This window comes from Micromys minutus (assembly GCF_963924665.1).
Source record: "Micromys minutus genome assembly, chromosome: 17".
Classification (NCBI taxonomy): domain Eukaryota; kingdom Metazoa; phylum Chordata; class Mammalia; order Rodentia; family Muridae; genus Micromys; species Micromys minutus.
In genome coordinates this window covers 22149615-22177320 of record NC_137952.1, presented here as the reverse complement: position 1 = coordinate 22177320, position 27706 = coordinate 22149615, and the positions used below count along the sequence as shown (strand labels likewise).

The 27706-nt window shown below is 40.7% G+C and overlaps 1 protein-coding gene across 1 annotated transcript in view; it reads left to right on the top strand.

The window, feature by feature from the left end:
* The window catches only part of AQR (aquarius intron-binding spliceosomal factor), an 80529-nt gene that overhangs the window by 8039 nt on the left and 44784 nt on the right, over positions 1-27706 (top strand). Inside the window, exons 4-16 of the mRNA XM_080931025.1 lie at positions 50-85; positions 4440-4560; positions 7251-7391; positions 9669-9737; positions 10766-10866; positions 11983-12059; positions 15513-15577; positions 16607-16723; positions 18339-18452; positions 20438-20541; positions 21725-21827; positions 24365-24485; positions 26226-26367. Coding sequence (XP_080787151.1) covers positions 50-85; positions 4440-4560; positions 7251-7391; positions 9669-9737; positions 10766-10866; positions 11983-12059; positions 15513-15577; positions 16607-16723; positions 18339-18452; positions 20438-20541; positions 21725-21827; positions 24365-24485; positions 26226-26367 — 1311 coding nt within the window. The remainder of the gene's footprint in view (positions 1-49; positions 86-4439; positions 4561-7250; positions 7392-9668; positions 9738-10765; positions 10867-11982; positions 12060-15512; positions 15578-16606; positions 16724-18338; positions 18453-20437; positions 20542-21724; positions 21828-24364; positions 24486-26225; positions 26368-27706) is intronic.

Here is a 27706-nt window from a genome sequence, read left to right as displayed (position 1 = left end):
TTCTATTTTCTATTTCAAAGTTTCTATTGTTTGTTTTCAATGTTCTTAGGTTTGCCATCAGAAAAATAATGCTGCTGGAATTTAGGTGAGTGACGTCATTGCATGGCTGGTGAAGATGACCGTATGAGTAAAGTGTTAGCTTCTAGTACGGAAAGAACAGTAGTCTCCTAGGCTGCAGGGGCAGCTCATGGATATACATGTTGTATTTATTTAGTTGTTTCACTACTTAGAAAGGGTCTGTGGGAATAAATCGGGATATACTCTATAACTATTTTCCTTCCTTCTTAGCTAAAGTTTTGTAACTAAGACAACATTGTTCCAACCTACTTACAACCTAAATGTTTCAAACCAAAGAAAGTGTGCTATTCTTCCCGAGGCCATTACACGAGTTAGGCATGTGCCACCCTTCTGACCTGGGTTCCCAGCCTCAGTGCAGGCTTTTTGTTGGTGGTGGGGGTGATTTTTGGTTTTTGTTGTTGTCATTGTTGAGTTTGTTTGTGAAAAGGTTTCTCTATGATGCTTTGGCTGGCCTGAAACTCACTATATGGACCAAGGTAACCGGGAACTCAGAGATTCACCTGCCTCTGTTCCTGGGTGCTGGGGTGGAAGGCCTATACCACCATACCCTGTTTGTTTTAATTATAAGGACCATGCCACATCCAGGTTTGTCTAGCTTATAAAAATAAAAACAGTAATACTGTTCAGCATAGACTGAGCATGTCTTAAACAGCTCCCATAACCACCCTGAAATACAGGTACTGTCCACCCTAATTACTGGAACAAACAGAAGTCACAGACGTTAATTTTTTTCAAGGTGTTACAGTGAAGTTATTGGTACAGTGTTTGATGCCAAAGCTCAAAGCTTTTCCACTTTTTTACTTCCTTGAATTCTGGTCTACATCAGAGATAAGAGCCTCTGTGCTAATACCATATTCGCTATTATACGCCTTTCATCCCAGCACTCAGGAACAAGGTAAACTAGGCTGCCGGCACCAGGAACAGCCTTGGCTGCCACCGTACTACAGCTTCTGTGTGCTGAGCTTGAGAGCAAACACTTCCCCAAAAGATTTCACCTTAGTGATGCTGGTCTCTTCTTAATCCCAGCTCCTTTCTTGGCTCTAGGTAACCAGCATCAGTTATCCTGATAAAGCAAAGCTTTGACTTGACTGGTGATGGTCTCTTGTTCATCACAGCTGATTCTTCAGCCCTATCTGACCAGAACCACAGATTCTTAATTAAAACATTAAATGGCCCCAGACCTCCATCAAGTTCATAACTCTCAGGATTATCCTTTAGTCTTTCAAAATCTCACAACAGCTCACTGAGCTTTGAATACTCAGTGGCTTTCCAAAGTCCTTCCACAATCCTCCCAAGAACGTGGTCAGGTCTGTTTGAAAATACTCCAGGTATCAACTTATGTATCAGTTGGGTTACTGTAATGAAAACCCATGACCAAAAGCAAATTGGGTTGGAAAGGGCTTATTTTGTTTATACTTCCATATCATCGTTTATCACTGAAGGGGTCAGGACAGGAGCTCAGACAGGCCAGGAACCTGAAAGCAACAACTGAAGCCACAAACAAGTGCTGCTTACTGGCTTGCTCCTCGTGTAAGTTCAGCCTGGGGCCACTAACCCAGAAATAGTACCACCCACAGTGAGCTGGGCTGTCTCCATACGGGTCATCAATTAATAAATTGCACTACAGCCTTGTCCATAGGTCAATCTAGTGGGGCATTTTCTCAGTTGAGATTCCCATTTCCAAAGTGATTGTCACTTGTGTCAGATTGTCAGAGAACTACATAGGACACTGGTGTAAACTAATTCAATCTTCATTAAAAACATGATACTAAGTAACTGGTCATTTTTGGAGGGAAACTGTGGAGTTTATGGTTGAAAATTAGCTAGTATATCCTAACTCTATAGTATATACTCTTAACAGAATTCAGTTTTATTCTCACAATAATCTTAGAAAGATCTTTCTGGATTTTCGAGGAGAAAACTGAATCTAGGTATGAGCCCTTTCTTGTCCTGGGATAAGTAAATACTTTCTACCATACCAGGCCACTTTTCAAGAAGACCTTTAGTTTTTCATTACCATAACAACATACCTGAAGTAGTAGTCAGAGAAGCTTTGTTTTGGCAAGTGGTTTCAGAGGGATCAGTCCATGGTAATTTCAGCTTGTTGCTTTGGGCCCGTGATAGTACCGTGCATCTTAGTGAGAACTGTGTTCATCTCATGGCAGCCAAAAGCAAAGAAAATTCAGGAAGGGCTAGATCCCCAGAATTCCTACAGTTAGGAAATTTTCTTTTACTAGTCTCCATTTCCTGGTGTCTTTTTTACCTTCCAGTAGCACAACCATTCAGGGATCAAGCCTTTAATAATACATCATCCTTTGGGTGACCCTCAATATCCAAACTATGGGAAAGACAGATAAAAAAGATGTTGGTATGCAGTTAAGGTTAATTAGTCTTCTTAGTGTCAAGAAACCAAAATGTTTAATGACTGTATTAAAGATAGTGAAACATATTTAATTACTGAAAAGTGCTAATCGTCAGTGTGGTAGAATCTAGAATCACCTGGGAGATATACCACTGAGTTTCTTATGAGGGTTTGTCCTGACTAAGTTTAGCTCTGGGAATGTCTTCTAGGGATTCTTTGAAGCAGGTATCAGTTGGTGTGAGAAGACCCTCTTACCCCTGGGCAGGGCTAGGTGTGGAAGGTGGAGAAAGCACTGGCATTCGTCATCTGCTACTGATTGTGAATTTAAGACATTTCATCTGAGGAAATTAATTAGAAAATAGTAAACATGGAAAATAAGAAAGTAGGCAGTGTGGTATCTAGAATGACAAAGCCTGATGGGACATCCTGGAGGTACTGATAGACAATGCAAAAGGGGCAGGACAGCAGACAGAATCTTGAGAGTTTTCTAGAAGTGCACAACTTCATTAAATCCAGAAACACAACAAATAAGTAACAGCACCACTACAAAGAACTAAAATAGAATGAAGATTTAAAAATCTTCCAGACTAAAGTCAGCAGAACCTAGAATTCTACACCCAGCTAAACTATCACGAAGTAAATGTCAGCTAAAGAATGATCTGTACCACATTATAGCTGACAGAAATTTTAAGACACGATTTAAGAAGAATATTCATATAAGGGATTAAATGAGTTCCCGCTCATGTACTGGATAGCATTCTGTCTCTGACTTGATTCTTGACCAGCATTTGTTTAAAAGCTCATCCGGCTCCTAAGTTATTGCAGACTAACCAAGAAGAAATTGTAGTACTGGGCTCATGAGAGAAATAGCAGCTCAGGTGAGCTCCTGAGGTACAGAAGAACACGGAAGTAGAAGGGCACAAGTGTGTGGAAGGTTATGCCTGTAGTGATTTAATGTGCAGGAGCACAGTGTTCTGTTTCCATTAATACTTAACAGTATTTTGTAGCCTGATATAATAACTTATATTCTGTTTTCTTTAATAAAATCTGACTAACTTATGTTTGTAAGGTCAGAGATACTTAAATTTCATTTGTTCACATTTCTACAAGTTTAAATTAAGAATCTTAGTATCCAAGAGGGGGAAATGTCAGTTACCTTGAAAACTGAATTATGTTGAATTACCTTTTAAGCGAATTGTAAAACCTCTTTCTGATTGTTTTAATTGTTATAAGACTTTTTTTTCTGATAAGAACTAGTGCAAATGTCTGAGTTATATTTGCTTCTGAAATTGTCTATTATAGCATATGGTTTAAAGATAATATTTGCTGAATTTTATTTTTACTTGCGTGAGCTTTCAGGTCAGAGAATATTCACGGCTAGAGCCTTTGTATTATAGTGGATTAGTGGCTTTTGTTGTCATGACAAAGTACTTGCCATGCCATTTAAGGAAGGGTTTGGTTGGGGTCACAGTTGAAGATACAGTTATCTGTATCGTGGTAGAGGAGGTATGGAGGTAAAAGCAGCTGGAGTGTGGCAGTAGAAACAGTGACATCACCTTCACTGTCGGCACGGAGAACGGTGAGGGCTGGTGCTCAGCTCCCAGTGAACTGTTTCCCTGCCCCTTCACTCCCAATGTCTACATTCAAGTTGGAATTCTTCACTAGGTCTCTCTATAAACGTTTTCATAGACATACCCAGAGGTATGTCTCCTAGGTGATTGAATTCATTCACCTTACCCATAAAGATCCAACCCTAACCCTCCTTTGATATCTTCTTGCTTGGAAGTGTGACTGTGTCATTCTCTGGCCACAGTTTCTACATGCAAGTGTCCAGTGGCAGCACTGGGGCAGAGTACAGGGAAGTTTGGGAAAGAAGTGCAAGTCGTAAATCAGGATCCAAGGAAACTAGAAATCCTTCTGTTGTTCAGGTGAGGGATGCAGTAGTGTCTGGTGATAACTAATGAAATATTCTATGCCTCTTTTTAAAAATCCTCTACAGCCAATATCTTGAAAATTATCTTTGGATGAATTATTCTCCAGAAGTTTCCAGCAAGGCCTATTTAATGTCCATCTGCTGTATGGTGAATGAGAAGTTCAGAGAAAATGTTCCAGCCTGGGAGGTAAAAACAAACCTAAACTACTTCACAGTTCTCACGCTGGTCCCCTGTAAGGCATTGAAGAGTAGCAGAATCTTCTGACAGCAGGTGTCCTAGTGGGAACGCTTACCCAAGGGTCAAGTACTGTGAGGCAAAGTTTGGATGTGTAAAAGGGAATGTTAGTTTTCTTTTGATTGTATTACTTCCAGCTGATTTTCTAGGACTTAAGTAATATGAAGGTAGAGTTATTTTTCTATGATTGAGAAAAGGAATGATATGGATTATAACGATTTACATTTAGAATTGGCACAGTACAAGTTCCATTGGTAAGTATAGGAGGGAATCTGTGAGTGTTGACAGGTGTTTTCTACTGTACTTTCAGCTCAGTCCCCTCCCCCCTTTCAATTTGGGACTGCTTTTGCCATTTGAAAATTTCTAATGAACTGACAGTTTCTTTAGAGAATATTTTACTCGCAGTGTGGTTCCCTCCATGGCCAGATCACTGAGAGTTTCCTTCCAAACATATATATATATATATATATATATATATATATTTTTTTTTTTTTTTAGATAATGATAAAGCATGGTAGTTGTCATCTTTTTGATGAAATGGTTTTCAGAATGATAAAGTGTTTAACGTAGAGTTGAGAGCTGTCAAGATTAGAACATGAACATGCAACTCAGATATTAAGTGACTGCCATCTCAAGGCACATTTGAGCTCAGGTTAAACTGTGGACTGTAAACTTTACTGACACATCCTAGGATCTCAGGAAGTTGCTTCAAGCCATTCTAGAAAGTAAGAGGGATTTATTTGAAAGCCAGGTAATAATTTTATCAATTTATATATTATAGAGACCACTTTAGTAATTAGGATTTGAAATAGGAATGACAGTGCAGGAATCACTCCATTTTGTATAGGGATACATTCCAAGACCCCAGTGGATAGCCATATGTGTTTGTGTTACTGCATAGTAATATATATGTAATATATATGTTCATAAATTATGTGTGCATATATACCCTTTCCTATGAAGCATTAGGATAATGTTCTATATAAATTGAGCAGTATAACAGATCAACAGTGATTAATAATATAATAGAATTATACTATACTGGACTTAAATTGTCAGGATTACTTTTCTTGTATTTTGGAGTGATTATCACGGAAAATAAAAGTTAAATCGGTCTGCCCGCTGAGATGAAGGGTCTAGATGGCAAATAGACTAGACAGATTGGGTACTAGGGTGGGATTGACATCCCAGGCCACATCAAACATGGTTTCATCACATTCCTCAAAACCCTGTAGAGTTGAGAACACAGAAATTGTTTCTTTCTAGAATTTTCCCTTTAGTAATTTTAGAGTGTAGTTGGTGCAGGTAACTGAAATTACAGAAAGCAAGCTTATGGATAAAGTGCAGTTACCATAGATTCAGAGGACATGTGGGATTTAAAAAGAAACAACTGACTGGGTTTGTTTATTGGAGTAGCGTCTGGGTAGTGTATGATTTTCAATAACTGACCAAACGTAGGCAGCCGAGAATGATAGATGGCGGTGGCACTTACCACAGAGGTAAGACGAGAGGAGTGGAGGGGTCCTGGAAGGCTTCCCTTTAGGTCTGGAGAAGTAAAACAGACAAATGCAAGGGTCAGGTGCCAAGGACCTGACTATAGGTGGGTCTTTAGAGTCATTAGCCTAGAACAGTGGGCTAGAACCTTAGGTACAGACTGCCGCGTGAGTAACAAGTAACTGTGATATCCAGCATCTGGGTCCTGGATGGAGCTCAGTGAGCACTTTCTTAGCACAAAAGAAAAGAAATGGGAGGGTCCGGGTCCTGTGGCCTTGGCTGCCACCGTTGGTGTCGTGGGGATGTTGTTGGTAGTGGCTGATTTAGAAAGATGAGTGAGAACACCTACAGTGACCACACATCTCTTTCCCTTGTCTGTGGCAGTAGGCAGCCAGGCCTTGAATATACATAAAGGTACACCTTTCCATTTTAGGAGTCAAGAGCGGTATTGAGCAGGAAAAGCTGTCCTGAGATTAATACAGCATGGTTTTGCAGAAGATATAGTTGTTTGGTTTAAACCAAAGGAATCAAGATACTCCAAAATCTTAATAAGAAAGTAAAGCTTTATCTAAATGAAGTATAACTGAATGCAAGAACAACTCAGAGAATTGAAGCCTTTATTCTGTTAGCTTTAGGTCTCATAGTCCTGTCAGAAACTCACTGACTCTCTGTCACTGATCTTGTCACATACACAGATAGTCATGGAATGCTTTGTGCTAATCCACTCATAAAACCCCCTCCAGCATTTCTGTAATAAAGAGAAATAAGGCTGGAGAGATGGCTCAGCAGTTAAGAGCACTGATTGCTCTTCCAGAGGTCCTGGGTTCAATTCCCAGCAACTGCATGGTGGCTCACAACCATCTGTAATGGGATCCGATGCCCTCTTCTGATTTGTCTGAAGACAGCCACAGTGTACTCACATAAAATAAATCAATCTTAAAAAAATGCAAGCAAGAACTCAGTGAATTTTTTATTGCTTGTTTGTAGTTTTCCAAGACAGGTGTATTACTGGCTGTCCTGGAACTCAGGCAGTAGACCAGGCTATCCTCAAACTCACACATCTGCCTGCCTCTGCCTCCCGTGGTGTTGGTGTCAGAGGTGTGTGCCCCACCGCAGCCTGGCTCAACGTGAATTTTTACTCTTTGCAGACCTTTAAGAAGAAGCCAGACCACTTCCCATTCTTTTTTAAGCGCATCTTGAAAGCGGCATTAGCTGAGACTGATGGCGAGTTCTCCCTCCACGAGCAGACCGTCCTCCTGCTTTTCCTGGATCATTGCTTCAATAGCCTGGTAATTTTACTTTGTGCTCAGGTCTTCAGAGTGAGTTCAGATGAGCACCTGACGGCTGTCACTGCGTAGTAGTAGGGAGTAAAGCCGGTATGTCAGCATCTCTGATGGTTTCATAAGCCTTGTTACCTTTAGAAGTTTGGACCTGATTCCTCCTCTCCCACTGGACTGAAAAAATGAAAATGAGAGGAGAGAGAGCACGCGTGTAAGGAGGAGCTGAGGGTCTGGTTAATAAATACTTTAGACAGTGAAGTCTGCACAGTCTTCATGCCAAACAGAGTCGTTTTTGTGGTGCCTCAAGTGCAGGCTAGGTAGTCAGCGGGAGAACTGTGCTGTAATTTGACTGGATGGTCTTTGAAATGTCTTGTTTTATTGGGATATATTTTCATCCTCCATGAAATCGTCTTGAATGAAAATGAAAGAAAAATGAAATGTTTTTAGAAATATTTTCAGTAACTAATATTTCCCTTCTGCTTCCTTCCTATGCATATCTGAAAGCATATACATACTCGTTTAAAGACAGGTGCTTCTGGACTAATCATTCCTTCTGACTTATGCAGGAAAATATGGAGTCCATTTTTAACCTGAAGACCAGATACTGTTAGATGAGTGGTTACTAGGTTTCTATCTACTACCTGATGGCTTGGGTCTTATACAGACATATAAGAGAGTCTATGATGCTGCCCAGTATACTACTATTATCTCAATAGTTATAAAACTAAACAGGAAAGAATATATAATTCCTTATTAGACATTGAATAATGACAGGGTTTACTTAGTCTTAATATTTTGATGCTAGGTTTCAAAAACTTCAAGCCTAGATTATTATTGCAATGCATATTTTTTATTTTTCCAGTCTTTTCTGAACTAGGTAGACCATTCTGCCACCCAGCTTTGTACACCCTGGCTCCTGGGGGAAAGACATTCTTGCAAAATCCTAGTCATTGTTGTAATTAGTATTAGTATTTTCTGCTGGTGTGAACAAAACGTCTCAGGCTAGGTGACTTCTGTACCCCAAAGCTAGATGTCTAGGTCTGGTCATGTTTTTGTCAAACTGTCAGTGTAAGCCCACACTAGCCTTGCACCCATGTTTCTGCCACAGTCTCCTTAGTGCCGGGGTGGTACAGGGCTCCTTCCTCAGGTCATAACCTTTATTATGTTTGCTTCTGTTTCAAGACATCTTACTTAATGTTAGTCATCTGTGAGCTCAGCCGCAGCACTGTTAATACATGCAATTTATCTAACACATTTTATATGCCAGACACATGACATGGGCTGGAGAGATAGCTAAATGGCTAAGAGCATTGCTGTTCTTCCAGAGGACCCGAGTTCTCTTTCCAGTACCCATGTAGGTCAACTTATAAGTGTGTGTAACTGCATGTCCAGAGGATCTTATGTCCTCTTCTGGCATTCTCGGGTGCATGCCCATGCATACACATGCATGTACGTGCACACACACAAATACACGAATAATAAACCTGAAAGAAGACACAGGACACATGGCAGGAAGACACATGTATTGAATGTATTCTGCCCATGTACTTCAGGTGGTACTTCAGCCTTGTTTTGGGGATCCATATTAAAAGGGTCAAATCACCAACAAAATACAGTGATAAAAACGTAACGCCACGTCTCAGGACACTTGCTGGCAGCTGAAACTGAAGCAGAGAGCTAACTGAGGCTTGGGGAGACAGGTACTTGGGGCAACTTCAAATTCCTGATGTCCTGTGCTCTCTGATTACTGCAGGGAGTATTAATTTGGAGGTTACAAATACAATTTTATTAATAAGTGAATTTTTATATATATCTGAAAATAATGAAAACTACCAATTTAATGTGAAATTGTTTCAAAGACTGATTTCTGTGTGTGTGTGTGTGTGTGTGTGTGTGTGTGTGTGTGTGTGCATTTGTGTATAGTGTATATATGTATGCACATGTGTGTGTGCTGTGTATATGTGGGTACCAATAGAGGCCAGAGACGATGTTGGATTCCTGAAGGTGGAGTTAAACACGGTTGTGATCCTCTCATGCTTGGATCCAAACCCTGGCGAACCCTGGTCCTCTCTAAAAGCAGCAAGTGCTCTTAACCATTGCGACCAATGAACCATCGCTAGTTCCTTGTTGAATTTCTAAATAGTAAAATGTCACCAATTTTAAAGTATCGATGACATCTTTTTCTCCCAGGACTCTAACAGGACATCCACTGTATATGTAGGAACTTAGGTAAAAATACAGAAATGTATATAAACTATACACTTGTTTTCTTATTGCTTTAAACAGGAAGTAGACTTGATAAGGAGTCAAGTGCAGCAGCTTATCTCCCTTCCAATGTGGATGGGCCTGCAGCCTGTAAGTACCTAGTTCACAATGCTACACACTGGAGATACAGCTTCAGACTGAGTGGTTTCTACGTGAGCACAAGTGTGTCGGCTGAAGTCTTCCTTCCTCTGTAGGAATTTACTTTGTAATAACTTCCTATGCTTTTAGTTTTGAGGATGAGCTTTTAGTTTTGAGCTTTTAGTTTTGAGGATGCCGCATGCATCCTGCTGTTTGCTCCACTTAATTTTAACACTAAGGTGAAATGAGGGGCTGTTATTGAACTTGAAGAGGAAAGAGATAACTTAGCAACTTATGATTGTTATCGTTATGTGTGTATTTGGATGAGGCCAAATGCAATCTTGAATGTGCAGACCAGTTGGTACAAGTACACAGAGTGAGACACACATAAACAATACTAATAAAAAAGTGATAGGTACGAGAAGAGAAAATGTGCAGTGTGAGAACCTTTTGTGTCTTTTGTGTATTCGATGAGTGGATCCTTGTGTAGCCTAGACCGGCCTGTACTGAACGTATGAGCACGCCCTTGTTCGGACAGCTACTCCTTATTTCCTTTGGCAGAGGTTTCTCCCTCCCACCTCCCATCCCAGTTCTAGGGATTGAACCCAGAAATTTGACATGCTAAGCAGAACAAATATCACTAAACTCCAGGCAGGCCCAGCCTTGACAATTTTTTAATGTTTATTGTTGGGTACTAAGATTTTTTTATTTCTGTAATAATGCTTATAAGCACTTATGCTTATTTTTTAGATTTTTAAGCTTAAAATCTTAACTTTAGAAATAAGTTATTAGCTTATAATAATGATTATTAAAGGTTGTTTCTTCCATCTTATTTTTATTAAAATGTAGAATGAAATAGTGCTTTTAGAATACAAGTCATTCCACAGTTTTCATGCTTTGTCTGATTGTTTTCAGATTACACGTCATTATATATAAGGAGACCAGCTACTGTCCAATCTAAGTGTCTTATCTGTTAGTGTTACTGATGCTGTATATCTTACTTGTATCATTGATTGCTGCATATCTCACGTCTCTTTCAGGCACGATTGGAATTAGAACTAAAAAAGACACCAAAGCTAAGAAAATTCTGGAACTTGATTAAGAAGAATGATGAAAAGATGGACCCAGAAGCAAGAGAGCAGTATGTGGGCAAAGCTTTCTTCCATATTAGGCTGTGGGTTGTGACGCTGATTTATTGCTTCCTTTTACATAGTGCTGGATCCAAATAAGTTATCAGTGAGTACTTTCACTTAGATTAATATCAACGTTTTAACAAAGACCTGCAATGTGGGCTTGGAGGCCAGAGGTTGGAGTTAGGTGTCTTTTTCTAGTGCTCGCTCCCTGGTCTTTCACTGAATGTGTAGCCACCGCCCCCTGGATCCCCCTGTGCTGTACAGATGCACAGCCCATTCCCGGCTTTGGACCAGACTCAGGGCTTCAGGCTTGTCGTGCAAGCACTACATGCCCGTTGATGCATCTCTCCAACCACCAAGTAGATGTTGATCATTCACCGTACTTTGTTTCTAGCAGGGATTTACATAATCATTTGCAGGTATCTATTACCTGATGTTTTATTAATTGATGGTTAATTCAGGGAGCAGTAGGGACTTGATTTTTAAACTGATGGTTAAGTCTCTAGCCATTGTAATACTGTCCTTGTATTTGCTACCTAATTTAACTGCATTAGGCTGGCCTTGAACTCACAGAGTTCTTCCTGCTTTTGCTTTCCAAGGTTAAAAGCATATGCCACTATGCCTGGTTAAGCATGAGACTTTTAAAATGTTATCTGTGCAAGTTATAAATGCCTGTATGCATTTAAGTATACCCACATGCTTGCATTGCCATGAAAGCCAGAAGAGTGTATCCCATTTTCTGGAGCTGCAGTTACAGATGGTTATGAACCACCACGTAGGTTCTGGGAACTGAACCCTGATCCTTTGGAAGAGCAGCAAGTGCGCTTAGCTGCTAAGCCGTCTCTCCAGTCCCTTCAGACTTTTAAGACTAATAACAGTATCGATAAAAATTTGAGACGTCCTATGCTACCCTGACCCCTGAATTTAGGCGGAAACTTAGAATAACTGGAAGAGGTCCTTAGCAGGCAAATCAGGCCAGTGATGAGGCTGTTCCTTTCTTCCTGTGAATTTCGAGGAATACACTGTGTTGTCAATATTAAAGATCGAACATTTGAGCAGCACAGTGTTTAAATTCGCTTTTTCTAACTATTTGAGAAATAATTGGGTTATCGTTTGATTCTTAGGGCCTACCAAGAACGAAGGTTTCTTTCCCAGCTCATTCAGAAGTTTATCTCCGTGTTGAAGTCCATCCCACTTTCTGGTAACTGGCCACCTTTCCTCCGTTCCCTGTTTATTACTATACAGTTGCCCCTACTCACTTCTACTCTGAACACCACTGCTAGGATGATTTAAAACTCTAATAAGAGACATGTGTCCTTTCCATTTCCTGTATACTGCTGGCCCGAAGGTTGGTTCTGCCCGGAAGGGTTATTAAAGCACCAACACAGTTATTGAAATGTTTAGTTCGTAAATGCTTGTATTTGCTAGGTCTGAGTGCTCTGCAGGAGGCTGGGGACAATAGTGCATTAGGCATTTATGGTGTCATTTGCTACTTTATAGTATTTTTAAGTGATAGGAGTCAGGTGAAGAAGTTAGCTACAACATAAGATGGGCCAAGTCCATCGTCCCCGTATGTCTTTACATATCATGTTTCTAATGTAGACTACAGAGTAATGGGTCTCATTATGGACTGTTCATTTATACCTTATTCTCATTCATCTCCCTCCTCTGGCACTTCCTCTCCTCCCTCACGCCATCCCTCATTTCTCCTGTTCCTAGCTTGCTGATCGATCTTCTTCCCCACCACTACCTTCCTTCAGATTTCATGTCCTGGGTATTCAGTGGCCCCGCCCTCCAGAGATCTCTCCCTTCTCAAGTTCATCTTTTTAGTCTCATGCTCACATGTATTCACACACACATGTATGTATGTATGTATATAAGTTTAAACTTAGGTTCTGCATATGAAAGAAAACATGGTATTTGTCTTCTGTGTATCTTTGCATTTTATTTATTTCACATAACAACTTCTAGTTTTATCCATTTTCTTGAAGATGCTGTGATTGCAGTTTTCCTTAAGCCCAAATGCAGGTCTTTGTGCATATTTATTACATTTTCTTCACCCATTCATCCGTTGATGTTCCTAGTTGCATTTCTGAGCTGTTGTGAATAGCGCAGCTGTAACATTCATTTGTAAGAGTCTCGGCAGTGAGCCTTACAAGTCCTTTGGATTTGTGTCTAGGGCTGGCTAAGTTATGGGAGTTCCCTTTGTAGTCCTGACAAACCTCCACACTGACTTGCATATCGGCTGGAGCAGTTTATAGGTTCTCTAAGTAGTGTAAACATACACTTGTTTGTCTGTCTGTCTGTCTGTTTGGTACCATGTCCAGCGTGGCTGACTGGGGTGGCAAGGGAATGAAGAAAAGACACACACAGGACACACAGTAAAGCTGGAATCGGTGGACTCGTCTCTGATGGAGAAGCCACAGTACCCAGAAACTCATTGTGTTCTTTTTATATAAGTTTGAACAAGGAGGCAGGTTTACCTGATCTCAGTAGGAGCCATCTCAGAAGGGATGCAGTCTTTAGGTTGTAAACATCCAGGAAGAAAAACCTGAGGAAAGCTTTGCCATGCTTCTGAACCTCACCAGGGAAAACTTTGCAATTCCCATGAAACTGAGGTGTGGGAGTCCTTGATTCGACTGTGCCCATGTGTCTTAGTCAGGGTTTCTATTCCTGCACAAGCATCATGATTAAGAAGCAAGTTGGGGAGGAAAGGGCTTACACTTCCATATCGCTGTTCATCACCAAAGGAAGTCAGGATTGGAACTCAAGCAAATCAGGAAGCAGGAGCTGATGCAGAGGCCATGGAGGGATGTTACTGGTTTGCTTCCCATGCCTTGCTCAGTCTGCTTTCTTATAGAACCCAGGTCTACCAGCCCGGGGATGACACCACCCACAATGGGCTGGGCCCTCCCCCCTTGATCACTAGTTGGATCACTTACAGCTGGATCTCATGGAGGCATTTCCCCAACTGAGGCTTCTTTCTCTGTGACTAACTCCAGCTTGTGTCAAGTTGACACAAAACCAGCCACTACACCATACCAATAATAACACACCCACTGGGGTTCAATTTGTGTATTTATGTATTTAGTTATTCATTCATTTTGTATATTTATTTGTTTGTTTCAGATTAGATATTGCTGTGCAAAACATAGTGTCCTAGAACTCACCATCTAGCCCAGGCTGGCCTTGAACTTGTGCTTCTCTTGCTGTATCACCCAGAGTGCTGAGGGCGTGTGAGCTGACCCACCTGCTTTCATTCCTTACAGCCTTTGGCTCAGGATGAGGTCAGAACACCATGTTCTAATTCTCCATCCTCAGCACTTGCTTTCTGTTTTCCTCAGTTTATCACTTAGAAAATGAGTATCTAGAGGAGATGTTTAATGGCTCTTCTGGATTTAAGTCCTATGGTTTCAGCATCCAGGCAGCAGGTACGCCAGTCTGTGAGGAAAACTGTGGTTAACAAACACTGGACCTTCCATTTTTTGTGTATTACAGATAAATAGATGCATTCCAAAGCATTTGCGGGCTGGTTTTTGTAGATGTGGCACTGGGTTAGTCACTGCTTAGAGTCTTAGCTAAGCAATGCATTAAAAAAAATTGTGTATCAACTGAAACAATGTTGACACCATGATTTTAGGGGATAAGTGGTAGGCCAATTTTTTTTTTTTTGATATTAAGAAAAAACAAAAACTTTTATCCTGAAAGTATTTTATTTCACAAGGCTGTAGTTATTTTTAAATAATTTTTTTAAAAAACAGTACATTGTGTTCATGAGTACCATAAATTAATGTTAAGATTCTTTGAAAATTTATGTTTTTCAATATATCATTGACATTTTCATGTAAAACTTTAAACACTCTTTCTAAGCCAATATAATCCCCTTTTAAGATTAAAAACAATCCATGCATGGACAGTGGAAAAATTCTTTCTTTGGCGTATATATTTACTATTTCAAAGTTAGCTATATGAATCAGTGTGTGTGTGTGTGTGTGTGTGTGTGTGTGTATGTGTGTGTGTGTATGTGTGTGTGTATCATGTACAAGCACAATCATATGCAGGCACGCACATGTGTTTATTCATGACAGTATTTAGGAGTTTGGTGTGCATGATACTGTGGAAAGTGAAACAAACTCTGGATAGAAAGCTGCCTTCTGTTAAAAAGTAAATGACCTTTGAGTTTGAAAAACACTGTATTAATTAAGACTGGCGAGATGGCTTGTTCCTTAGACTTGCAGCTCTTGGTAAAGGACCCAGATTATGCTCCTAATACATACACGGTAGCTGTTCTTCTCTGACTGGGTCTAGAGGATCTGGTTCCCTCTCCCTTCCGCAGGCAGTGGTGCACATACATATATGTACACTCATACACACAAAATTAATTTAAACCTGAAAGATAATTGATTCATCATTTCTAAACATCAGATTAATAAAACACATTCCTGACCCAATCTAAATATTTCATTTCCTCATATTAGTAGAACTAAACAGTAATTGGCTGCCTTTGAAATAAATATGAATCTTACTCTGAATCATAGTTCAGCTACAAAGAACAAGGCAAATTATTTTGTTTAAATTATTAAATAGCTGTCAGTTTTAAGAAATAGCACACAAAATGCTCTGGTAAAATTCTAACATGTTTCTCCATGTCTAGAGTCTGTCACCATGGACAAAGTTCATTACTGTGAGAGATTCATCGAACTTATGATTGATCTAGAGGTAAGAAAGATGTAGTGATTTGCTGTATATTCGTCAACAGTCTAAGATGAAGCTGTGACTACATTTGGAATACTTAGTTGACCTGGCCCTTGGTCTGCTTCTATGTCAAACTTTTGTATAAACAAGGAAGTCCAAGGGTTTCGTACTAACTGTTGTACTGGCATGGGTTCTTAGTGCCTTTCAGAATTATGATTATTAAAGAAGATTTCATGCAGTTAGGTACAGGATTCTTACGAAAAGTCCAGATCCAAAACTAATGTAGTTCAGAGTAATCCATTTCCTTTTCCCTAATGGAGAAGGAAAATTGGAAGAAAATCTGTGCCTTGGTTGGAAATGAGTTTTAAAACTATTAGACTAACAGTCATTCACGAGAATTTTGTACATATATTTACTCTACCAGTGACTAATTTATATCCTCTCACTGTGTCAGGCCTCAGTAACTTTGTCTAAGGTGATGCCATCGATTAGATAAGCAGTCCTCCAACGCTTCAGTTTCTCCTCACTGTCTTACTACAGACAGCGAAGTAGGGACAGAAAATGGGAAGAGCCTTGCTTCTGCCGTTAAACGTGCAGCGTGCACTCATGGTTCACGTAGGCTTTGTGTAAAAACTGCTAAAGGAAAGCAGGCAATGATGGTGCACGCTTTTAGTTCCACTGCTCGGAAGACAGAGGGAGGGTGATCTCTGAGTTCAAGGCCAGCCTGGTCTACAGAAGGAATTCCAAGGCATCCATGTCTACAACGAGAAAATCTGCCTTGAAAAACCAAACTAACCAAACAAATAGAAACCCAAGTATAGGTGAAATGGTCTGTGAGACTCTTCCAAGTCATCCTTTTTAAAAGGAAAAGCATTGCCACTGAATGTTACCTGTTTTACAGCCTGGAGGAGACCCCATCTCCATCAGATACACCATCATCTTTGGACAGGCAGGAGAGTGTTTTGTGATGTCCACTCTGTGTGATATCGTCGATTTTATCTTTAGCCTTGGAGAACACATAAAAGATGCACACTTTGTGTTTATCTTTCCCAGGCTCTGCTCCCCACAAGGCGCTGGTTTAACACCATCCTGGATGACTCCCATCTTTTGGTTCACTGTTACCTTTCCAGTCTTGTTCACAGAGAAGAGGATGGCCACCTGTTTTCCCAAGTGAGCCTAGTGGATCGGACACATTTAATGTTGTCATCTCTTACGTTGGTCTTTGCTTTGCCATGCAGTTGGGAGTACTAAGGCATAAGCCAAAGTAAAAGTCTGAAATATGGGCCTGTATGCCATAAATTCCTGGTCATTTTAAAGTAAAAACATGTAAAAAATGTATAAACTGAATATATACTTGATCGTACCTGTACAACTCTAGTAATTACCTAACTTGTATGTTAACTATGTTCTTTATTATTGAGGTGAGTTATGACTTTGGAAGGGTAGTCCCATGTGTTCACACATCTCATTTGGGTGTGCCTAACCACTGTGGCACATAACAGGTGATCAGCATTGACCGAGTGTGATTTGTACCCCTGGGCCGTGGCTCACTCTTGCCCGTGACAGCACTGGCGGGCTATTGATAGTGTGGGACTTAGAGTAGGAAGGCAGATGTACCTTACTTTATTGCTTTGGGTGGCCAAGAAAGGTGGTGATATTTCAGATTTCTTGTATTGTCAAGTGTAAGAAAATGTCTAACATATTTGTAGTTATGTTTTCAGTGTAAGTAAATTGGAGATGCAGGTCTTATGTGTGTGACATACTTTATTTAGCTCATGTCTTACTAAGCACTTCTTTTGTTTTCATTCAGAAAAAATTTTCTGCCAAGTGATTGGCCATATATATTAACTCTTAGTAATTGACTATAATATACCCCAGGTTAAGACTAAAGATAATATTTACATGACCGCAGCCAGAATATTCTGTGTGCAGAAAGCAAGGCCTCTTATACACAGCCGAAGCTTAAGAGAGGTTGGGTGGATGGGGAGCCATAAGAGGGGTAAACAACACACTCTGGTAGTTTGCCTTTCTTTTGCTGTGATAATCCTTTCTGATGAAGGCAGCTTGGAGGGAAAGTATCCGTTTGGCTTGCGCGTTCAAGTTCCAGTCCATCCTCAGAGTCAGGAAGAGCTTAAGCTGGAAATCAAGTGGAACCATGGGGGGAAAGGCTTGGTGGATTGCTTTTTGGTTCATGCTTAGCTTTTATAAAGAGCACAGGCCCTTCTTCCTAGGGATGTCAAGCACCAGCCAGGGCAGTCCGTTACTCAGACCACAGGACAGTCTGATGTGGGAAATTCCTCTGTTGTATTGGGATTACAGTTGATATTCTCTAAAACAGTAGACTATGGATATCAGTAGGCTTAATAATTTACTTATAAAATACATATTTTAGCTGGAGAAATGGCTCAGCAGTTAAGAGCACTGACACCTCTTCCAGAGGTCCTGAGTTCAATTCCCAGCAACCACATGGTGTCTCACAACCATCTGTAATGGGATCTTATGCCCTCTTCTGGTGTGTCTGAAGATAGCTACAGTGTACTCATATACATAAAGTAAATAAATTTTAAAAAAATATGTATATATCTTTAAAATACATATTTTTATTTTCATGTAACTTAAAACATGTTTGGATATGATCTCAAGTATTTGCTGTGTAATGCTGAATTCTAAAATTTTCAACCCCCAAGAAACATATAGATCTTTTATTATTTTTAATAAATAGTGTGTTATACTTTCTTGGTCTCATGTTCCCATGAGGTTTATTAATTTAAATGAATCTTCCCAGCTTTTAGACATGCTGAAGTTCTATACAGGCTTTGAAATTAACGACCAGACTGGAAATGCTCTGACAGAGAACGAGATGACCACGATTCACTATGACAGAATTACGTCTTTGCAGGTAAATAAATGCAGTATGCAGTTCCTCATGCTCCTTGTTGAGTCAGTCTAGGACTTAGGCTTTGTTCTATGCCAATAAAAATGGCATTTGTCTTAGTTAGGGCTTTACTGTTGTAAGCGATGATACCATGACCAAGGCGAGTCTTTTTTTTTTTTTCTTTCAATGCAAAAGCAAGAGGTTTTTTTAGCCCAGTGTACTGGGATGGCCTATATCCAGAGGAGAGGCAACCCCAAAAGGCTGTTACAAGCAGTTTTTTGTAGCGATCGCCTATCTCGCCGGCAAGGAAGACGCGCCACAACAGGATCCTTCTACAGGCGTTTATTGCGGGCTTGATTGCAGTAGCGAAAGACCCCGAGCCCAGAAACCAGCCCTCCTTATATATGCTTAGGAGGACTGTGCCGCCACCTGATTGGTGCATTCTGTGCGCCCTAATTAGCATACTCAGAGTCACCATGATTCAGCAAAAACAGGCAGGCGTGCATGCGCACTTAAGTTGTTTATCTCAAAACTGGCCACTCTCCCTTCGGGCTGGGCGCCATCTTGTAATGGCGAATACAGTGGCTTCCCACAGTTTTTATACTTTTTGGGGGTACAGGTTCCATCAGCAAGGTTACAGTTTAAACTTATTGGCTAAGCGTATTAGCCTTTGAATCTATTGGCTAGTGAGGATCAAGGCAACTCTTACAAGGACAACATTTAATTGGGGCAGGCTTATAGGTTCAGAGGTTCAGTCCATTATCATCAAGGCGGGAACATGACAGCTTCCAGGCAGGCATGGTGCAGGAGGAGCTGAGAGTTCTCCATCTTCATCGGGAGGCTGCTAATAGAATATTGGCCTTCAGGCAGCTAGGACAAGTGTATTAAAGCCCACTCCCACAGTGACACACCTACTCCAACAAGGCCATACCTTCTAATAGTCCCACTCCCTGGACCAAGCGTATACAAGCATTTACAAACCACCACAGTATTCATATTGTTTCATCCTCCCTTTTTTTTCAATGTTTTTTATTTCGGTGAATTTATGAAATAAGTGACTTTCGTAGTCCACTGAAACCTGTGAGTCTATGTGCTGGTATTTGAGTCTCTAAAATCTGAGTTAGGGGCAGTGTTATCTCATGCAGACTTATATTAGAGGGAATGGGGTCCTCGTATTCAGAGTGGCTGTCTTTTCATTTACTCTTGGTTGGTAGGACGGGCCCTGCCAGGACTTACCTTTCCAGAGATCCAAACAACAGCAGGGCAGGCATGCGCTGTATTTCAGCTTCTTCCTCTGGACAGTCTCCAGTACAGTGCCCCTTGGGGCTTTCTTTTAGTATTCTTTGGCTAGTTTTTGGTAATAAAATGCCATTTTGGGGGCACAAGGGTTGTGTTTTGTATTTTTCCACTCATGCCAAGGAACATACATGCCATTTTCATGTCACCTTTGTGGGGCCACAGAAACCTGGGATGTAGCTCTGATAGGATGTTTCCTTATCATGGCCCTGGGTTCAGTCCCCAGCAGTGTCGAGGAGGGAGCACTAACCAGGTTCTGTTGTTGCTTTCCTGGCAGAACAATTTCTGCCTTCCCTATTGTGTGACACACCTCTGCTTTAATGAAGCAGGGAGCACGTGAGAGATAAACGTAAGAAGTGGGAAATATTTATTCATTCATTTACGTATTATTGAAGTCACAAATCCAGTGGATTTAATAGCCATCTGTAAAGCATTCGCCCAAACACTAAAGTTGGCACATTTGTTTCAGCAGCTCATAGACTGTTTCCAAAATATTTCACATATTAAGGACAAAAGCAAGCCTCAACAAACATGTGCAAGGGAACTAATACAGTGTGTTTTATCTGTCCATAATGGATAAAGCTAGACGGCAGCAGCAAGGGAAACGGAAGTACACAAACTCATGGAAACTGAACAGTTGAACACATTTGCCCCGTGTGGCCCAGGAGTTCCAGGTGCATAGACATTAACTCTTGACGGCTTTGCTTTCCTAGAGAGCTGCGTTTGCACATTTCCCTGAGCTCTATGACTTCGCCCTCTCCAATGTGGCAGAAGTAGATGCCCGGGATTCTTTGGTCAAGTTTTTTGGACCCCTCAGGTAAGACAACATGAAAAGGCAGCATTCTCTCCTAGGATCTTGCTGTGGACTTTTGTTTCTTTCTTCCCTAGCACTGTGGGCTGTGCAGTGGTTCTTTGTTAACCTTATGACCGGTGCTTATCTTTCACAGTTTGGAATTCTTGACTCACTTAAACATAACTACCCATCTTTTCCTCAGGATGCGGTGAAAGGATTTCTAATAACTTAGGCCATTATTCTTTGAGCAGGACATTAACCTGGCCAAATCTCATAACATAAACAGGACATAAACAGCATATAACAGAAACCCGTAAAGGTTCATGTTTGATCTTAGAGGAATGACCGGGGAACATTTTGTGTTGTTAAGATGTGTCAGCAGTGGTGTCTAGTACAGGTCTACTGGTATATCTGGGAAAGCAGTACTTCATAGCTCATCCTTATCTCTCTGTGCTTAAGCCAGCCATGGATCTTCAGAGTACCTGCAGGACGTGCTGCTGTTGGTCCTACTGTCTGCCTTTTGATTATTTTCTACTGAGTTCTCAATGCATTGCACAGTCAGTGTCAAAAGCTGTTTCTTTGGCCTGGAAAAGACAAAGAGGTTGAAAATAGATGAACAGTTCTGGGGTTCGGATTAGAAAAGAAAGGCTTGGTGTGCAACAGCATTAGAGAAAACTGTGTGTTATGAAAGAAAAATGCTACTAATAAAAGACAAAAGAAGCATAATTTATTCTTACACATAACAAATTATATGCAAAATGCACACTTCAAATTTGGCTATTTAAAAAAAATTTTTTTTTGCTATTTCTTTTCTAAAAATGCCTCTTTGAGATTCCAGTGCTGATAAGTTTATCAGTAGGAACAGTTCTGTTTCACTGAAGTTGTTCTTAAATGGCCCTGGCTTTGGATAGTCTTCATGTGGGAGTGAAGAGGCCTCAGGAGCTGCTGGGCCTGGTCCGGAGGCTGCGGGCACTGTTTTCGCCTCTGCTTTGACTCCTTCATAGATGGTCAGTGGATTCCGAGTACCATGAAAGGTTTAGCATTTCTATACTTCAAACGTTTTCATTCCTGTTTTTAAATTTTTTTGGGGGGTTTGTTTGTTTTGCTGTCCAAGCCATATATTTACTTTTTAAAATATCAATAGGAAAACGTGGCTCAATAGTAAAGGTAATTAATGGATCTGAATAAAATCTTCTCCATTCTGCAGTTCGAACACACTCCACCAGGTGGCATCATACCTCTGCCTCTTGCCAACGCTCCCTAAAAATGAAGACACAACTTTTGATAAAGAATTTCTTCTGGAATTGCTGGTAAATATTAATATTTTAACTGTCTCATAATTTCTCCTGTGGCTTTTTCCACATTTCTGAGTCACTCAATGATATAAACAGTACTGACTTGTAGAGTTCAGGCTCAGCATTTTGCCTCTTGTCTTTGAAATTAGTTGATTTGGTGAGGGTGGGTCAGGTCTCAGGATTGTTTTTTCATGTCTGTGGTCTCTTCTCTCACATCTTTCGAACCTTTAAGGTCTGTTGTGGCAGGAAGTCACTGTGGCACTGAGCAGCTTCTGTGTCACAGGGCAGCCATGCTCTGGGATTCTAAGCTGAGCCTTCCTTCTTTGAAGGAGACCAGTTGACACAGTGCATGTGAATAACCGTGGTCGTGTGCTAGTTTAATGGTAGTTATTCAGAAATGCTGTATTCAGTATCGGGGCCTAGCCTCGATACAGTGAATTCAGTGACTTAGAAATACAGTAAATTCTCCCTTAGTGGCTTAAGAACCTGAGCACCTTTTCAGTCAGCTTTGGCAATGAGAAGCTTTATTTTCTAAACTAGTTTTTTTTTTCTTTTTCTTTTAAAAACGTAGTTTTTGTTGGGTGTGGTGACTTTTTACTGTTGCTGCTGTTGTTTGGTTTACTTCATGTATAATGCGCAAGTGTACAGTAGTTATAATTAGGAGTGAAGAACTCATCCCTGTGGCTTCTCCTGTTGCCCAGGAATAAACATGGTATACTCTTCACCTGTGCCCTTCTAGAGCTTTCGGAAGACTTCTCCTATCTATTAGATCTAATTATGTGAATAGTAATGAAGTTTGTTTTAGTGTTAATACATTAGAACTATCTACCTCACAATTGAGGGCAGAAATGTAGCGCAGTGATAGAGAGAGCTTATTGTCCAGCACAGTGAATACCGCACGTTGATGCCCCGCCCACAGGACCAAAGACCTAGGTCATCCCATAACCTGTAAAAATATTTAGTGTTGTGTTCATTCACCTTGTTCACTGCACACGTAGGAACACTCTCCCTCCCATACAGCATTTTCTGAAACAAATGACTATTTATGTCACATTTTTATCCATGACGCTAACTAATTGCTCTTTTGTAGCATATGTGAACATTTAACCAGAACCAGAAACTGGTTATTGTGTGAGAGTGTGGCAGCCCGGTTAACCTCCAAAACCAACTCTTAGATGAGCGTGCTCTGCCTTCGCACCGGCTTTGGTTTTTCTCAGTCTTCCTGTGTTTGCAATAAAACAGAACAGAACAAAAGGATTTAAAATGGCTTTTTTTTTTCCTGCTGTAAGATCAAGTAGCTTTTCATCTATTTCAGACATTTCCATTGCTAAGCAAAACAAACAGATAAGTAAATAAATAAGTAGGCATATGTATGTGTTGATTTTTTTTCTTCTACATAATGAGGTGTATTAGACATGCCATTCTGGGGTTACATTCCAAGTTGGTGATTTTACCTTGTGATGGAGAGCATCTTCCCTCCCCGTAGGAAAGAGGATGATGATATGCTAAACTTGGGGAGCAGAGACGATTTGTAGCAGGTGTTTAATGCTTAGTGGCAGGTGTCTGCGGACCATTTGGGGAGAAAGCCTTGGGAGCATTTTAAATTAGCTCCAGTATGGGAACTACTTTTTTATTTGCATGTTTTCTCTGAGTATGTGTCTTAGATTTCTATCTTTACCTATCCTCCTACAAGTCACTTGTCACTGTGTGTAACTGCAAACACTTCCTAAAAATTCCCTGAGCTCTTTCCTGACAAGAAAACATCTCTTGAGTCTGACTGTTGGTACCAATACTAAGTTTTTATGAACAATATATATATACATACATATATATATATATATACATACATACATACATACATACATACATACATACATATATATATATATATATATATATATACATATACACATATACATATACATAGATTCCCAGGGTTTTTCTCATAGAAAAGCATGTGTCGGTTCGTCATTGTTAATTAGAAATCACAGGTTCTGTGTGACATGCACTACTGGGATGTCACACATGTGTAGCGATCATGAATGAGGGAAGGACAGCTCACCCCATCTCTCATTTATAGTAGAGGAGATTCAGACCAGTCATGGGAGATCCTTACAAGAAACATGAAAACGAGATTCAGGACTCATGACTTCTGTTTAGGGAGTTTGGTTTTTACATAGACGCTATAGTTCTTAAACTCTGGGCATGTGCCAGCGAGATTAGTACATTTTATAGTGTTCCTTCTCAACCACCGTCAACCCTGATTAGAGACCGACAACAGAAACAGAGTAAGAAGCTTATTGTAATTTCCTTATAAATGGAGGAGCTGGGACTCGGCTCCAGTGCATTCGGTTGGTACCTCATTTTTTATGATTTATGAGAGAAAACAGGAAGGGGAAAAATCAAGTCTTATCAAACTGCCACAAAGACTGCCCAGGAATTGCTCACTGGCTGCCTAATGGCAGTGAAGGCGGGCTCTCTCCTGTGGGCTCTGCGTGACCTGTGTGTCACTCATGTTCCGCTGTAACTTACGTTACTGTTTCTTCCCTGAGGTGTCTCGCCATGAACGCCGCATCTCTCAAATTCAGCAATTGAATCAGATGCCTTTGTATCCAACTGAGAAAATTATATGGGATGAAAACATTGTCCCTACTGAGTACTATTCTGGAGAAGGTAGGTAAGGAATACAGAGCTCACGTGTAACGTGAACTTCACACATAGCTGAAGTGCACACATGTCTCCTCTATATAGTAGGCTACTGTTCTGTGGATTCAGATGCTAGAAAAGAGTGAGGATTTTGAATACTTAGCAAAATGATTTATATTAAATTAAATATATCCTAGGATGTGTTGCCCTGTAGAATATATGATTATTAAACCACAGCGCTGTTTCTGAGGAGGCTTAAGAGTGCAGAAGTGGAGCTTTCACTGGTCAGTGTGATAGGCTGACAGACATGCTCTTCAAATGCCCTGTTAGAGCCTTTTGAAAGTTCGTTCTGAAGCCAGGAACCGATGGGCGAAACAACAACGACAAACCCTCACCAACAGTTGGTAGCAGATGCTAGAGGTACCTCCCACCTGCCTATACTAGCTACTGAGCCCGAACCTTCGAAAACTACCTGTCTTTGAAGACGAGAACTTGGCTCATATGTACCAGAGATGTCTTTAAAGTCGTCACAATTATTTTGATGGTAACCGTTCCAAGGATTTCCTGGAATTTCTCCTGAAATCCACCCGCAGAAAATGTGTGCAGTTGGAAACCATTGTGTTAAACAGCATAAGCCAAAGTCAGAAAGACAAGCATGGCTTGTTCTTTTCTGTATCCAGAATATGGAAATGAAATTCAATGTAGCTGTGTGTGTGTGTGTGTGTGTGTGAGAGAGAGAGAGAGAGAGAGAGAGAGAGAGAGAGAGAGAGAGAGAGAGAGAGATGTGTGAGAGAGATGTGTGAGAGAGACATCGTGTGAATGTGTGCGTGTGAGTGCGCATGTGACAAGACAGATTACGAGGGGTCAGGAGGAAGAGAAGGAAGAGATTTAAGGAGGTGAGAAGTAGGGTAGTGGACTCCGTGAACTAAGGCAGAGGTTGGTCTAACTAGGGAAGAAAAGGGAAGGCACCTAATGAGAACAAGGTGTGAACATACATGTGGAGACGCCATGAGGAACCCATTCCTGCGCTCACTTTTCATTCAGCTGAGGGTTGCAAGGTGGTAACAGGTTTTGGGTTTGTTCCTTTAATGAAAATGAGACACCTTTCCCTCGGCCTATGTGCCTGAGAGACAGAGTGTAAGTCAGTGTCTACTAATAAAAACAATGGGAATATTTGGCACACCATTTCTCGTTCTCTTATTACTGCTGTACTGTAGATAATGTGTAAAAGTGGGATGTATTGTGGCTTTGATAGTGCTCTTGACTACTTGATCTCTAAATAATGGTAAGACTGCTCGGTAACAGAAGAGCTGGAGCAACATAGACAGTGAATGCCTTGACCCCTAAAGCCTACCGAAGGCATGTTTGGAGTTCTCTTTCGGCAATATAACTTCATCATATTTGCTTTTGTGTGGTGTGTTTTGCCACAGGGTAAGTTTATGCTAATGTTAGGTACTTCCGAATTTGGATGGCTTGAACTGGGTGCAAGAGGAAGGAATTTCTAAGCTACTAACGTCTGTACTTGGAAACATCTAAGAAACACTGCTGGCCTGTGAAATGCTGATGTAAAGATTACTTGCATGAATAGTTGAATCTTTACATCATCTCTCACAAGATAGCTGTGTAGTCTTTGCAAATGAAAATGTGGAGATGGATCTGTTCCAGACATCAGTAGCTGCCTCTCCGGCTGCTGGTGTGCTTTGGGTATAGAGACCAGATGGGTGATTAGAAGAATAATGCAGTCATCGAAGCTGTTTTTCTTTGCAGGCTGTCTTGCTCTCCCCAAGTTGAATTTGCAGTTTTTAACTCTACACGATTATCTCCTGAGGAACTTTAATCTCTTCCGCTTAGAGTCAACTTATGAAATTAGACAAGACATCGAGGACAGTGTGAGCAGAATGAAGCCGTGGTCAGTAAAGTGGTGCCATCTGTGATGAAGAAGTGTGTGTGCAGTATCTGATACACCTTGGTAGGAACAGCAGTGTGCTTAGCAATGTGAAGATACATGCCAAAGATACCCACTATTTGAGGGCTTATAATGTGAATCCACTTCAGAAGTGCTAAAATATGAAATATATATTTGAGTACCTTGGAGGTGTAGCTGGGGACCTGGGGAGGAGAGAAGAAGAGGCTATGTTAGGCAGGGAAGGGGAGAAATCAATAGACATCAATAACAGGATAAAGCGAGGCCAGCAGTCCTGGACTAGGGCAGGTTAGACTCCGCTGGTCTTGGGTGAAGTTCATTAGCCAGGGGTGATGCTCTACCTCTGTTCCGTGACTATAGCTAGGAGTGTGAGTCAGCACCCAGCAAGCTGCAGGGCTCAGGATGCTGCAGAACCTTCTAAGAGCAGCACGTCGGAGCTCAACTGCATTGGCAGCATTCGCTCAGAGGTCTACTTACTTGAGAATTTTTTTGGTTTAAACTTGACTCTCCACCTTCTGGCTTTATCTGGAAAGTTCCTTTAAGAAAATCCTTTTGTTCTAACTATGGTAGACAGGGTTGCATTATGAGATTTGTGAAGGCTAATTTTGGAATTTTACCCGTGAGTAACTTTGGGTAAATTCTTCTTGTTTCTGAGTAGATGGTTACAAGCATGAGAAGTGATTGTAAATGTGTAAACTTGATTTGTGAAGTGAGTTATTCTTGTTCAGACGTAGCATGTAGACATGTGGTGACCCTGACTCTGTGTGGCAAGCCTGAGAGTTTCTGGGGGCTGAACCTCCTTAGGTGTCCTCCAGCCTTCTCTCTTCCCTAGCTGTAGAGAGCGGCCACAGGCTCCGTGGTTAGGATCTATTTTTCACTTCCATATTTTATTTTATATTCAGTTCTATTTTTTAATTATTATGTGAGAAGTTATTCTGGATGAGACTATAAAGCCCAACACAAAGTATTTTTGACTTAATAATTAGTTGAGTCAGTACGTAGGCTAGGATTGTGAAATTTGTATATCCACTGGCTGCTCATCCCTGCCCACAGCTTTGCTGAAATTATTGCCCATTGTTCGGACCCTGTGGGAGCGCTTGATCCAGAAACTCATTTACAGTTTATGGTTACCTTGCACTTATGTGTCTAGATTTAGAGCCTAATTTTGGCCATTTTGCAAAATAGGGATTTATTAACTAGCACTTAAGTAAATAGAATTCACTTGTACATTTAATTTAAATGTCAAGCACACACACAAAGAAAACAAACAATTACTCATAGTTTTTATTCTCTATTAATAGAGGATTTTTTTTAATTACTTTTT